The sequence below is a fragment of the Pempheris klunzingeri genome, chromosome 9, assembly GCF_042242105.1.
Source record: "Pempheris klunzingeri isolate RE-2024b chromosome 9, fPemKlu1.hap1, whole genome shotgun sequence".
NCBI lineage: Eukaryota > Metazoa > Chordata > Actinopteri > Acropomatiformes > Pempheridae > Pempheris > Pempheris klunzingeri.
In genome coordinates this window covers 28062225-28077103 of record NC_092020.1, presented here as the reverse complement: position 1 = coordinate 28077103, position 14879 = coordinate 28062225, and the positions used below count along the sequence as shown (strand labels likewise).

Sequence of the window (14879 nt, the reverse complement as noted above, 5' to 3'; positions counted from 1 at the left end):
ATGTGTATATACATGAAATGTCCTTGTCTTACATGTCTTATTTATTGGTAGCAGATCCTTGTCCTTTTAGCCACACCACCTCCACAGATCTGGGATGGAGCATTTATCCTTGTCCCACGGCTCAATATGGCTTCCTTTGGGGAAGGCCCTGGAATTTTAAACAGATTGAGAATCAGTAGCTTTTTAGAAATATGGACCCCTTACCTGCTTATCTTCTCTCTTTTTTTATACATTGAGTGTGTTTTATTGTATTGTTTTTATTGTTATATTGATTATATAAGCACTTACTTTCTGCATGCACTTCCTTACAACCCCACCAGCACTTTCTCAGCAGGCCTGGTCCTTCTCTTTTTGGCACTGATTCTCTCTGTCCATTCTCCCTCCAGCCAAGATGATAGCCATCAGCCTTTTTCTTGTCCTTTTTAACCGTCCATTATTCACTCATTCACTCCATCCATCTTCGGGTCATCGGTCTCCCTGACCTTTGACCCTAACCATAACCTTTTATTTCTTTAAGCCTAACCTTAACCCATATTCTATCCTCCATCTTTATTTCTATCCCTTCCCTTTCAATTTTCCTAAACTTAACCAATTAATAACTCTTGCCTAACCCTAACCACTTTTTCCCTCTTTTTATATTCACTGGCCTTTTAATGGTTTTGTTCCCTCCCTTTTGTCTCCTGTCTTGTCTGTCTTCTCCTTTTAGATATCCCTTATTTATTAGGATGACAGTTTAAGGCCTATGTAATCCCCGTGGCCCGTGCATCTCCAAGACCCATATCGGGCCTTGGACATATCTCCAAACCTAACCCTAACCCTAATCAGGCCAGCAAAATCATTGGTTCACCACAAACTCATGTCTCTGAACTGTGATCAGGAAAGCCACCCTGATCACAGAGGACCCCTCTCACCCCCTCCATCACTCCTTCCAGCTACTTCCATCAGGCAGACGTTACAAAGTCCCACTGGCCCGCAAAAACATCTATAAAAAATCCTTTATTCCCATAACCACCCTGAACAACATGAAGTAAGACACTGAACAGCACATATATTTGGCTGCTGTTTGCTTTTAACATTTCACTTGTCATCTGTGTGTGTGATATGTGTTGTATTTTATTGTTGGAGCCTTGTCAAAGGAAAATTTCTGTCACCGTCTGGGGCAGACAATAAAGTCTATCTATTCTATTCTATTAATAATAATAATAATAATAATAATATATAACTAAAGGCAAACTGAGCAGATTTGTTATTTCAGAGGAGTGTGACTAACTGGTAGCCCTTCGTATGACTCAGTACCATGATGTAGCTCTCAGTTTCACAAAGGTTGGTGACCCCTGCTTTAAACTGATCCGTGTTGTTCCTTTTATTTTCATTTTTATTTCACCGTTTGCTGCTGATCACATCTGATCTCTTTAATTATTATGACCACATTTTTTATTCACCAATCCATAAACAGTAAAGGGAGACTGACTTTTAATAGATAAGATATGACGACACGTTTATCTTTATATAAAATACATCTGTTGTTATAAACAACAGATAAAAAGCAGAAAAACAGAATCATTTGTTGGTGGAAGACGTTTGTCAGCCTCACATGAGCTTAATGTGTTTCTGATTTAACCACGTGTGCTGAACCATCATGAGGCGTCACCCTGACCACCGGGCGGCGCTGCAGACCCACTCCAACACAAACGTCTCTGCACAAAACCCTGATGTTCACTGTGAAAAGAGCCGAGCTGCTTCGAACAGAAGGTCTGGAAATAAACAGCAGACAGAAAAGCAGCTTCAGCCGCAGACAGGATTTGATTTGGGAGATGAAAGTGTGAAAAATCTTTAGTTCTTAATGCTTTTCTTTATTAGTTTTTAATCATTATTGGCATTTACACGACAACGCAGAGTAAGAACGGAGGAGAGAGGGTGAAATTAAAATCAATAAAGAAACTGATGTGGACTGTGATAGATCAGGCTTTATTATCTGTTTTATTACCACCACAAAATCACGGATTTATCAGATATTATTGACTGTTTTACTGATGTTTTCTCACAGTTGTCACCTCCAGCAAACACAAAGTTTCATATCACAGCCAGAGAAAATTTATTATGAATATTAGTTCAACTTTCAGAGAAATATTCCCTGACAACTAAGAAATATTCCCTGAGCTCTGAGGGTCAGATGGTCATTTGTCTCAGTACAGAGCCGGAGTCAGGACCTGGTTAGCGTAGCTTAGCATAGTGATTGAAAACGGGGGGAAACTGCTAGCCTGGCTCCGTCCAAAGTTTATTTTTACACTCACTGATTTGACATAATGCACATATATGACAAATAAAACCAGCTTTACTAAAACACATGAAAAAAGTGAATTGATTAATTGATTAATCGGTCTTTGGTTGATATTAACATTAGGCAAACTAGTGTACCTACATTAGTAATCTATTGTAATTGAGTTAGCATATCGTTAGCTAACCACATTACTTTATGGGGCTAAAGGTTACATTCGATGATGCTACATCTGAGCTAATGTTGGCTCTTACCTGAATGTGAGTGATTGAACACTCTTTATTTCTTTTCTTTCTGAACCTTCAATGAAGCCTGGTTCCCGTCTGTTAGCATGTTAGCGTGTTGGTAGCCACCAAAGTTCGGTGCGCTATCTTGCCTACATCGCTGTCATAGACGGTATATAATTGGATGAAGCCAGTGTGATGTCACCTGTGGGTTTGTGGACCGCCATTTTGAAGCCTCGAGTTGGGCTTTACGGGTGTTGCCATTTTGGTTTTTTTGGAGCCAGAAGTTAATTTCACAAAGACCTCCTCTGATTGGTCAGGTTTAGACAGGCCCCTCCGCTGCTTTCGTTGTGTCACAGTGACAACATCCTGATGGCAAACTGCAGAGGAAGAGTTCTAGAATGGAACCGTCGCCTTACGTAGCAACAGTAACCAGGGGGAGGGATCAGAACTCTGTTCGCTGCTGGTTTGACCAATCAGGTGGAGCGGAATTATTCAGCACGCTAAAGTTTAACCATCAAGCTTCTTAATATAAATATTAAATATATATATAATATTATATAAATATTCTACGAAATAACATGAAAATACAAACCAGGCTCATGTTTACAGCAGGACATAAAAAAATACGAGATAAAAGGACATAATTTAATTTAAGCACAATCTTAATTAATTAATTAATTAATCAGTTGATTGAAGCAAATAAACAATCAAATAGATAAAATGATAAATTAAGTAAAATAAATAAAATAAGGAAATGAAATAAAAGCAAAAAAGAATTCATTGATTAAAATAAAACAAACATTAATCACGTGTTTATTTATTTTGACATCTTTATTTCTAAGCTGTTTTATTTTGGTTCATTTCTCCAAATGTGATTTATTTATAATTTCCTGATTTCACTTCAATAAAATCTAGATTTTTTTTTTTAATTTATATTTTAACACACATTTTTACTTTCTCCCTCCCTCCCCTCCTCTCTCTACCTGTTTCAGTCTCCGCCCCTCTCTCTCTCCCTCTGTCTCCCTCTCTCTCCCTCCCTCCTCAGTCTCGCCGTTGCTGCTCAGACGGTAACAGCTCCGCCCGCCTCTCCGTCTCCCACCGTCTCTCTCTCCGTCTTGTCTACCTGTCTCTCTCTCTCTCTCTCTCTCTCTCTCTCTCTCTTTCTACCTGCCTCCCCCCTCCCTCCATCCTTCCCTCCGTCCCTCTCCTCCCCCCTCTCGGTGCGGACATGCTCCCGGGGCTCCGGAGATGAGGCTCCGAAATGTCTCCTTCCTGACGGTCTTGTTGTTCGGGCTGTGCGGGCTGGTCTCCCTGTCCTGGTACACCGCCTTCAGCAGCTCCAGAGGTAAGACCCGCCGCCGGTGCGACCCGGTGTGTGTTTGTTTGTGTCATGCTCCACGCGCGCGGGGTGAGGAAGAGGAGGAGGGGGAGAGAGAGGGGGAGAGAGGTCGGCTCGGTGTTGATGCAGCTCCTCGGTTTTGTGTTTTGGATGTTGCAGAAAAAAGCCGTGAACATGATGAGAGGGGACGGCTGCAGGCTGAACAGGGGCTGGAGGTAAAGGGGGCGCTCGGTTTGACACATAGCACATGCCAGCTGAGAGGAGAGGGGTAACATGAAGGAGGGGTGGGTGGGTTTGATTTTGTTGCAGCCCCACTTTATGTTGCAGGAATAAAAACACTCATATGATGCTGGTGATGAGAAGGGAAGCTCCAGCATTGAGGAAGTCCAGGGAGCGCTTGGTTTGTGATGCATTACACACCAGCTCAGAGGAGATAGGTGGGAGGAATGGGATGTAAGGAGGAGGAAGGGGGGTGGGGAGTGGGGGGGGGGTTGGAGGGAGGCTGTTTTTTCTTGCAGAGAAAAAACACAAGATGCTTCTGCATGTGGAGGGAAGCTCCAGCAGTGAGGTGATGAAGGGAGTGCTTGATTTGCAGAGCCTCAAATAAAGGGGACACGGAGAAGGAGGTGAGAGGAGGCGGGTGGTTTGATTTTGTTTCAGTTAGTGTGTTGCAGTAAAACACACACACACACACACACACACAGGATGCTTGTGCAGGAGAATCTCCAACTCCTGAGGTCACGAAGGGAGCGCTTGGTTTGCGATGCACCACAGCTGAGGGGAGAGGAGGGGTTGGTTTGATTTTGTGGCAGGTAAAAGGGGGAAACTCTGACATGTAGAAAGGGAGCGCTTGGTTTGTGATACCGCACGTCAGCTAAGAGGAGAGGGTCTAGAAGGAGGAGGGGTTGGTTTGATTTTTGTTGCAGCCACATCTGGGCATTTAGATGAACATGTTGCTCACGAGGAGAAGCCCCGGTTGAGATAATCAAGGAAGCGCTTGATTTAAGATGCACCACATGCCAGCTGAGGAGTCTGGACCCAGATGAGGAAGTGCTGAGGGGGCGTTTGATTTTGTTGCAGCTCCACTTGAGAAACGGTGCCTGTGGATGTGAACTTAACCTCCAGGTTCTGAAAGGAGCGCTTGGTTTATGATCCATCACATGCCAGCTGAGAGGAGTGGGTCAACCTGGAGGAGTGAGTGGAAGAGAGGAGGTCCTGGTTTGAGCTGTTTAAGGGAGCGCTTGGTTCGTGATGCCTCACATGCCAGATGAGGGGACAGGATCCAGGTAGAGGTGGGAGATGGAGGAAGGGTTGGTTTGATTCGACTATAAGAAGAAAAATGCATCATGTTGTAGCACCTCATATGGAGGTAATCACAGGAGCGCTTGATTCGTGATACACCGCATACCAGTTTGGTGTTCAGGTGGAGGTAGGAGAGAGAAGAGGAGTGGGGTGATTTAGTTGGAGGTGCACTTTGTGATGGAGGACAAAAAGAGGTTAAGCTCTCACTCTTGAAGGGAGCGCTTGGTTTGCTGCACATGGCCAGGTGAGGGGAGCAAGTGTAGTGGGGGAAGACGGGTGGGGTTTACTTTATTTAGAAGTATCTCCACTGTCAGCATCATGATTTATGTGCACGTAAAGGGGAAGCTCCAGGCTCTGAGGTAAAGGAGGGAGCGCTTGGTTCGTGATACAGTGCATGTCAGCTGGGAGGAGAGGGTCTAGGTAGAGCAGGGAGACATTTGACGACAGAGGAGCACTTGGTTTGTGAGGCCTTTCGTGCCAGCAGAAAAGGACCAAAAGAGTAATGGATGTTGTGAGATAAAAATAAGGGAGCAAAGGGAGCGCTTGGTTTGCAGTGCAGCTCATGTGTAGGGAGTGAGATGGATAAGGGGAAGAGGGGAGGGGTTAGTTTGCATGTGGAGGGATGCTGCGTTTCATGAGCTAAATCAAGAGAGCGCTTGTTTTGTTGTTACCTTACATGCCAGGGTGTAGATGGAAGAGGCGGAGGGGAGGGGTGTGTTTGATGTTTATAAAACTGAACTTAAATCTCCAGATGATGAAGTAATCAAGGGAGCGCTTGTTTTGTGATGCACCACAAGCCAACTAAAGGGGATGAAACGTGGGGAGGTGTCGCAGCGTGTAGTCGAAACCTCAGTCTGCATATTGGAGGGACAGCAGCCGCCAGACGTGACGAAAGGAGCGCTTGGTTTGGGATGCTTCACATGCTAGGCGGGAGGTGACAGAGAGGCAGTCTGCTGGGGAAAAGAAATCATTGGTGCACGAACAGAAAGATGTGAGGACGCTGAGGAAAGTTTGGGCTTACAGTCAGGTAAAAAAAAGGGAGCGCTTGGTTTTGGATGCATGACACACCAGTGGAGGGGGGGAGTTAGTCGCTGCAGCCTTTTTGTGCCGGAATCTGTTTGTGAGTTTGTGTTTTCTTGCTGTTAAGTGGAGGGGATCAGCTGTGGGTGAGGTTTGGACTGAGAGTCAGGTGGAGAACGGTGTGCTTCATTTATGACCCATAACAGGCCTGACGGGAGGAGACGGTGTGTGGTTTTGTTGTTGTCCTTTGCTCAGGAACCAGTGATGCTCAGCTTACCTGCAGGCCTCGCTGTCAGCCGCTCCAGCAGTGAGGGAGCGCTTGATTCATGGCGTGTGATAGGCCTGCGTTTAGTTGTTGTGTGTTTTTGTTGCAGCGTTCGTTGTTTTGCATGAAGCAGGAACAACGTGTGGGTGTTTACACTCAGGGGTGCTGCAGGCTCAGCTGTCAGCTGCAGTTTCAGGTCCATGGGAGCGCTTGGTTTGGGACTCTTCACAAGCCTGGGAGGGAGGTGGAGGTAGTGGGATGAGGAAGAGGGTTTTTCACTTCCGTGCTTTTCTTTTTTCTGGAGCAGATTTATGCAGCTGCTCGTTGTTGTGAATAATTTTCTGCTGCCGGATCACATTGCTCAGCTAAAAAGGAGCGCTTGGTTTGCGATTCATCACACAGCAGGGGGGGGCGGGATGCAGCTGTTGTGGAACAGATGACGTCTGGAGCCTCAGTCTGTTGTGCTCCGTGTGTCCGGGGCGCACAGGTGGAGACCAAGCGGCGCCTTTTAGGGAAAAGGGGGTGCTCGGTTTGTGATACATGTCACACTGGGTGGGCGGGGTGGTGCTCATGTTGTGTTGCAATATGAAAATATCTTCTACTTTGCATAAAGTTCAGCTGAGAAACCAAATGCAGGAGCTTCTTTATAATGGGAACACTTAGTTTAAAACACAGCACACACCAGTGGGGAGGAGTCAGATGATAGAAGGGGATGCTGGTTTATTTTCTTTACTTTAGATTAATATCTGCTGTGACTTTTATTTGTTCCCTTCATGTTTCCGGCTCCTCCGCCTTCTGACTCATGCAGGAAATATTCAGTCAGTTCAGCTGATAATCATCCGTCGATCGCATCGGGTCCGGCGTTTCACATACGGAGAGTTTATTTTGTAAACCACCTGCAGGGAAACTCATCACTGCTGCAGACTGATTCAGATCATCTGCTGGAGTGTCTGATAGAGAGGACGTCACTTCATGAACGAAGGGAAACTAAACTCTGAGTCTGTCAAAGCAGGAGGTCAAACAGCAAACGGGCCACAAAAAAAAAAAGAACAACGAATATTTAGAAGTTTAAGATGGTAGATAAGTGTTGTAGGAACGTTGTCTTTAAATATTCAGTCTCTACATCCACTGTTGTTCTGGATCAACATGTTCTCTGTCTTTCTTTAGTCTCCTCTGATGAACAACATGTCTGATTCCTGGATTTTCTCCATGTTTCTCCCAGTCTGAAGTCTTTTCTCACTCATTCTGCTTTAGTGACTTCTGGAACCTTTTAGATGAGGTTGGACACATTTTAGGGACATGAAGAAGAAGAAGGTCCTCCAAGAAACGACGTCACCAGAAGAAGAAGCAGCAGCGTTTAGAGAGCAGAGGGATAACAGCGATAGCATCATAAGCTAACGATGTTTACTATGTCCACCATCTTAGCTTAGCGTGTAAACATGCTAACGTTTGAACCGGAGCAGATCCGAGGAGACGTCTGATGAGCTCGATCCAGATGTGACTCCTGCACAGTCTGTTTACACTCGTACGGTTTCTGGACTGGGATCTCTGCTTCTGTCTGCGTCCTCGTTGTGTTCAGGGCTGAAACGTCTGTGTGATCAGTGTGCGAGCGTTTTCTGGGGTCTCTGGCAGGTCCAGACTCGCCTGCTCAGCTCCAACATCTCCGATGTGTTCACAGCCGCACGCCGTCAGCTCAGTTTCACCTGCAAGCGTCTTCCACCAGACCGCTGAGACAAAAACACAACACTCACATTTGAAGTCTGGGAGATGAGAAACATGTTTTCTGTCGGGATGAACTTGTTTTTTTCTGCTGTTCGCTGCACAGTTTATCTGACTTTATCATCACATAACTTTATTTTAAAGTGCATGTTTATGTATTTGTTCTGTTTGGCAGGATGAAGAAATAATGCAGTATAATTTCAGTTGTTTTAGCGCGATGATTTGACTTCCAGCTGCGCTCGTGAGATTTTCAGACTATAAAAACATAAGAAAAGAAAAGAGAACAAATTAAAATCAGTGTGGAGGCATGTAGATGTCTGAAAAGATGTGCCAGTTATTAAAATATATACGTGAGCACTCTTAGAGAGGATCAATTAAATGACCTCACTCCACTGTTTTTTATAGTTTTATTGTATTAAATCATTTTTTATAATGTTAACACACATTTTAAATCTGTGTGTAAACTTCTTATACAAAAATTTGGTGTCTAAATGGCTGGTAGGTAGTAAAAGTGTTGGAACTGGTGCAGTAGATCACCTCAGCCAGAAGTGTGTGACAGCATTATGGAAAAGGATCCCTACAGCCGTTATATCGCTCTCTGCACACACACCAGACTGCATTCATAAAAACAGGGATTTTGGCTCACAGAACACTGTAGTTGTCGGTCTACTGCTACTTCAGATCTGAACAAAAGTCACACTACCAAGCAGTCGAACTGACCTCATAAAACACCAAAGTCACACATTAACACATACAAACTAACTGACTGAGGCAGCAGCAGACCAGCAGCTCCTGTGTTCTGCGAGGTAAAATCGCTATTTTTGTCAATGGAGTCTGGTGGCTTTGAAGACAGCAATGTAACAAGAGCAATACTTCCCACTAAAAGAGCTTGTTTGATCCACTGAAAGGCTCAGAGTGTTATTCTAAGTGTGTGACAGCATCATGGAAAGGATCCCTACAGAGAGAGACCTGGAAGATCCTTTTGGTTTAACCACAAACAGCCGTTATATCGCTCTCTGCACACACACCAGACTACATTCACTAAAACAGGGATTTTAACCTCACAGACCACAAACTAAACTAATTGTAGTTTACCACAGAGTACTACATGCTACTACAGTATCACAGGGTGTTTGTGGGAAACCAGCAGATTTTCTGTTCGTTTGATTCCAAAACCTCACACACACACCTCTCAGTGTCACTCCCATCATGCCCCTCTGCATCCTCTCCGGACGAAGGCGTGTTTGTGCTGCAGAGCGGAGATTGATTCACACGCTGATGGCAGTTAACCAGGAGGACCGTGTGTGTGTGTGTGTGTGTGTTGTAGCACTCAGGGTAAATTAGTTCAGTCACTGAGGGTGCGTTTGATTTATTCATACCCTGAGACTGCAGCAGTGATGTCATGTTAACAGCGGTGAGGTCAGAGGTCAGCGTCTGTTAATCTGGCCCTCTGATTTGCTGGTTGTGGTCCCGTCAGCGGCGGCGGCGGCCATGTTGGATGTACAAACACACAGTATTAAAGGGCCATTCTGCTGATTTTACTATTACTAGCACTTATTTAGTACGTTTAGGACACGTTTTTTCACATCTTTACCACAGTTTTGTTTTGGAGCAACGGCAAGTTCATCTTTACAGGACAGTGAACACACTCATACACACACACACACACACACAGATTGATTTATTACATGCAAACAGCAGACCGCTCATAGCGATTAGATGACGCATCGGCCTCTTTCAGCTTGGAAGTGAACATGCTTGGCCTTGTCCTCCTGTCACACACACACACACACACACACACACACATCCTGCCTGGCATTGTTTAACCGTCATAACCTTGGTTTTACTTTCCTCTGTGCCACTTTGCTTCTGTTGCTTAGAACCGATCCACAAAGTCTGTTATTCCGTTATGATCTGGTTTAAATAAACCTGTGTGTGTGTGTGTTAAGCGTTTCCCTCCAGCTTTATATCTCATGAAATAAAACATTTAGATCAGAGAGCACTGATAACTCAGATTTAGTTGTTGTGTTCTAAATGTCGACCAGATCTCTCAGTCTTGTGGTCAGAGGTTTGGTTTTGGTTTAAACTACATTTTAATTTACATTTTTTATAACACATCATCCGTTTGAACACATGAAACACACATTGAGATCTCATCCGTGTGACTTAAACTTTCAAGGGAGGTCATTATCTCTGACGACCGTTGAGAATAAACGTCCACGAATCCACTTAGAAATCAGAGAAAAGAGACACAGCAGAACTTGCTTGAGAATCTTCACGTTTTTAAGTTTCCTTTAGTATCACAGTAATCCAGTGATAGATATCTGTACATCCACTGGCCCACTGCAAACAGCAGCTGATAATAGATAATTCGGCATACTTTTAATAGGGACATTTGATAAAATTTGAATAAATAACTGTAGCCACGTGTGGTCTTGCTCTCCTGGTGGCTTTACTTTTCCCGAACACGCTGATATGTTGGTGTTAGCATGTTTCATAAAAGCAGGACAAGCAGCTCTTAACACAGATAAAACTCACTTTAACTCACACGGTGGTGGAGACGGATAAAAGTTAGTCATGTGATTGCCCCACTGGTCATGTGATGCTGTGTATTAGCAATAAAACTGGTTTGGCGGATGTGAGGCGTCCATGTGGGGCCCGTCTGTGTTCTTTGGCTTCATGTCAGATTAACTGAACCTTTTCTTTTAAAACGGTGGAAAATGATAAACCTGAACGTTTAGCACAATAAAAAGTGGTTCAGTTGTGTTGTTTTTGGTCAGGAAACCAGAGAAGAAGAAGGGAGAGACTGAGACGGAGAGAAGTATTGATCTTCACTCGGCTCCTCTTCCCTTTGTTATACAGAGTTCACGTTCATAGAAACATTTATACACATTTATACTGTTTATTTACACGTTTATACACATGTAGTCACATTTATACTCTTTTATTCACACATATACTCATTTTTTTATGCATTTATACTGATTTTATCCACTTTTTTACTAATTTTTTTGCACATTTATACACATTCATGCTCATTTATTCACATTTATACACCTTTCTTTCCACATTTTATACACATTTCTGCACGTCTTATTCACTTTTAGAGGCTCCACACATTTCTACACATTAACTCACTTGTTTATAGATTCATACAAGCTTATAGAAATTCTTTACACATTCTTACACATTTACATTTGTACACTTTTATTTGCTACTGATTTCTACACATTGTGTCGTTTCTACACTATTATACGCCGACATGAGAAGGAGTGTAACGTGTCTGTTTTCTCTCTCTCATCTTTCGTCTGGTTTTGTTTTGTCCTCCTCACCTCCCTGAACTTTTCCCCTCATCTCACCTCCTCTTCCTCTCATCCCTCCATCTTCATTCCCTCTTTTACCCTCCTCTTTTTTATTTTTTTTATCTCTTTGCTGCTTTGGTCCCCCCCCCTCTCTTTTCACCTCCTCTCCTCTTTCTCTCCTCCCTCCTCTTGTCTTCATCTTTGTCTTCCTCCTCTGAGTCTTTCCCGTCTTTGTCTTCTCCCTCTCTTCACTTTTCCCTCCTCTGGGTTTTGTCTGGTAACGTGAGACGATCTTTGACAGTTTGGTCAATACGACGGAAACCGAGAGCCTGTGTGTGTGTGTGTGTGTGTGTGTGTGTGTGTGTGTGTGTGTGTGTGTGTGTGTGAGTGTGTGTGTCAGTGTGTAATGTGAGCTCCAGATTAACTATGTGATCCATGTTACAGAAGCTTCTGTTTGAGGTGTCGGTCACACTGGTAATGACTGTAGCTGAGTGTGTGTGTGTGTGTGTGTGTGAGAGAGTGTGAGAGTGTGTGTGTGTGTGTGTGTGTGTGAGTATGTGAGTGTGTGTGTGTGTGTGTGAGTGTGTTATTACAGACTATAATTCCTTCAGCTGTCGGCTTTGATCGTCCCTGCTGGAAAATCTGAATCAAGAAACACAAAATTGAATAATTGTTGGAACAGATTAATAACTCGCACCACGACCTGGAACGTAAATTCACACTTTTAAGTTTATTATTTCAACAATATGCACCTAAACCATGAGGTATAACACTAAATAAACGTATTTATCTACATTTTCATTATTATGAACATCATGGGTCGACTTTTATATAAAATGTTAAACAATTAGACACATTTTTTATATATTTTTACACTTTTATATTCATGCACAGTTACAGTGGACACATTTTATATATTTATATGTTGTTTTTTTTTACACATTTGTAGATGTGTCATATATATTTTTATATACACAATTTATAATTTTTTCACGTTTTTACATTTATACACATGTTTTATACATTTTCACTAATTTCTCCACATTTGTTACTCATTCATACACATTTATACGTATTTCTTTACACATTTGCACACTTTTTATACATTTAGTGGTGTGTGTGCGTTTCACCTCGCAGCACCAGCATCGTCATCGCTCCTCCTCATCATCACGTTTACAGGTGAAGAGCAGCTCCTACTTGAACCAGTTTTTTGCTGGTGGTCTAATTAATCATCTGATAGTTTCAGCTCAGTGTTTGTTGAGATGTGTTACTGTGGAGTTGGACCTGCTGTCTTTGAGGAGAGTCTATAATTTATCAGCTATTAGACAAAGAATTTAAAAAAAATCCCTTTAACACTAATTAAAACTTCTTGTAGAAGAAATTAAACAGAAATGTTGAGATGGTTATTAATATCCTGTTCAGAGGTAAAGATATCCTGCTCTGTGTGTGTGTGTGTGGTAATTGGTGATATCTTACCTAATAACAGTTTCACACCTATAATTGAAGTGGAGCCGTCGTCGTCTCCATGGAAACTCGTGTGGGACGTCTTTAAAGATCAAGTTTAAAGATTAAAATCCTCAGTTTTTTGAGTGGAGTCTGGTCTGTTTTAACTTTTATATATAGAAGAACAAACAGCGTCTCTGGCGGTCACGTGTGTGTGTTTGTTTAACTTTAATCACAAAAAGTTTTATTTTTCTAAATATCAGAAGATGACTCCCCTCCCCCACCTCTGTAATTATATTTATTTATTTTCACCTACAAATGGCCTTAATACGCTGCTGTACAATCTCACATTTGGCAGCATGACGCTAAAACCTGCAGCAGTCATCCCGCCACACACACACACACACACACACACACACACACCCTGTCTTTGACCTTCGCTGCTGCCCTCGCCACAGGGGTTGGATCGCCTTATTCCCCCTAAATAACCCCCCATCAACACACACTCACACTCCTGCAGGCTGTTGTCATGGTACGAGCTGTTACTGCTGTCCCGCGGGTGGTTTTCAGGCCGTGTGTGTGTGTGTGTGTGTGTGTGTGTGTGTTGTACTAAATCCATCTACAAAGTTAATTTTTACCCAGACCCCCGCCTCCACTCGTGATGTGCTCCCTTTCTTCGTCGCAGCAGAAGAAGTTCATGAGTTCAGTCAATTATTCAAATCTTTATTGTTCCTGAGGAAGTTTGTATACAGTTAAAGAATAACTAAGTCATTGATTAACTTTTCATTATTTCCCAGTTTTGTGTTTTACTTAGATTTTGTCTGTATTCATTCACATTATTATTTCACTCAGGCACAAGTACCTTAAAATTGTACTGAAAGGTACTGTGAGGTAAAATCCCTGTTTTAGTGAATGTAGTCTGGTGTGTGTGCTGTTTGTGGTTAAACCAAAAGGATCTTCCAGGTCTCTCTCTGTAGGGATCCTTTCCATGATGCTGTCACACACTTAGAATAACACTCTGAGCCTGTCAGTGGATCAAACAAGCTCTTTTAGTGGACCTACTGTGATCAGGTGCAGTTGTCCCAAAGGATCACGTTGCAGCCATTGCAGCCCGTTTGGTGTCTGCTGGCTGAGGTGATCTACTGGACCAGTTCCAACACTTTTACTACCTACCAGTCAGTCAGACACCAGCACAAGTCTAAACACGGCCCATATTTGAAAACACCAGAATTACCCTTTAAGAAAATGTACCTAGTTATGTTCTACTGAGTATCAATACATTTTAATTATCATCTTTTCATCATACATGATAAATTATTGTTTAATCATTAGTTATGGAACATAATTAATGATACAGTAAGACCACCAGGCTGAGGAACAGCATCTTTCCAGAAGCTGTCAGACTGCTGAACTCTGGTGGTGCTCTGTAGATCCCACACACCTACCTGCACCAAGTACTTCTATTTTATTTTATAGAGGACCTCTATTTTCTATATTTTATTTGTTATTTGATATTTATCTGGCTTAAAACGGGACCTGAGAACGTAATTTCATACCTCCCCATGTGTAAACGTGTGTTGGTATGACAAATAAAGTTCCTTGAATCCTTGAATAATGGGATAATATTCAGTTGAACAGTAATGAGATCATAGTGTTGACACACACACACACACACACACATTCCTGTCTTTCTGCTGCTCTAGTTTCTAGTTGTGAGGACACTCGCTGACGTAATGCATTCCTTCCCCTCTTTCCTAACCTTAACCATCCGAACCTAATACCTAACCCCCCCAACCCTTAACCTTAACTTTAACCTTAAAACAAAGTCTTGCCCTCTGAAGTTGTGAGTGCCGACCAGAGTGTCCTCACAATGCAGGAATGTCCTCATAATGCAGGTGTAAAACCAAATTGTGTTCCCATAACTATACAAAGACATGCGAGCACCCACAGAAACACAAGACTGTGTGTGTGTGTGTGTGTGTGT

The 14879-nt window shown here is 42.9% G+C and overlaps 1 protein-coding gene across 1 annotated transcript in view; it reads left to right on the top strand.

The window, feature by feature from the left end:
* The first annotated feature begins 3570 nt into the window (after positions 1 to 3570).
* mgat4b (alpha-1,3-mannosyl-glycoprotein 4-beta-N-acetylglucosaminyltransferase B) overlaps positions 3571 to 14879 on the top strand; it is a 97660-nt gene continuing 86351 nt past the window's right edge. The window contains exon 1 of the mRNA XM_070837224.1: positions 3571 to 3850. Within this exon, the coding sequence (XP_070693325.1) occupies positions 3754 to 3850 (97 nt within the window). The 5' untranslated portion in view covers positions 3571 to 3753. The remainder of the gene's footprint in view (positions 3851 to 14879) is intronic.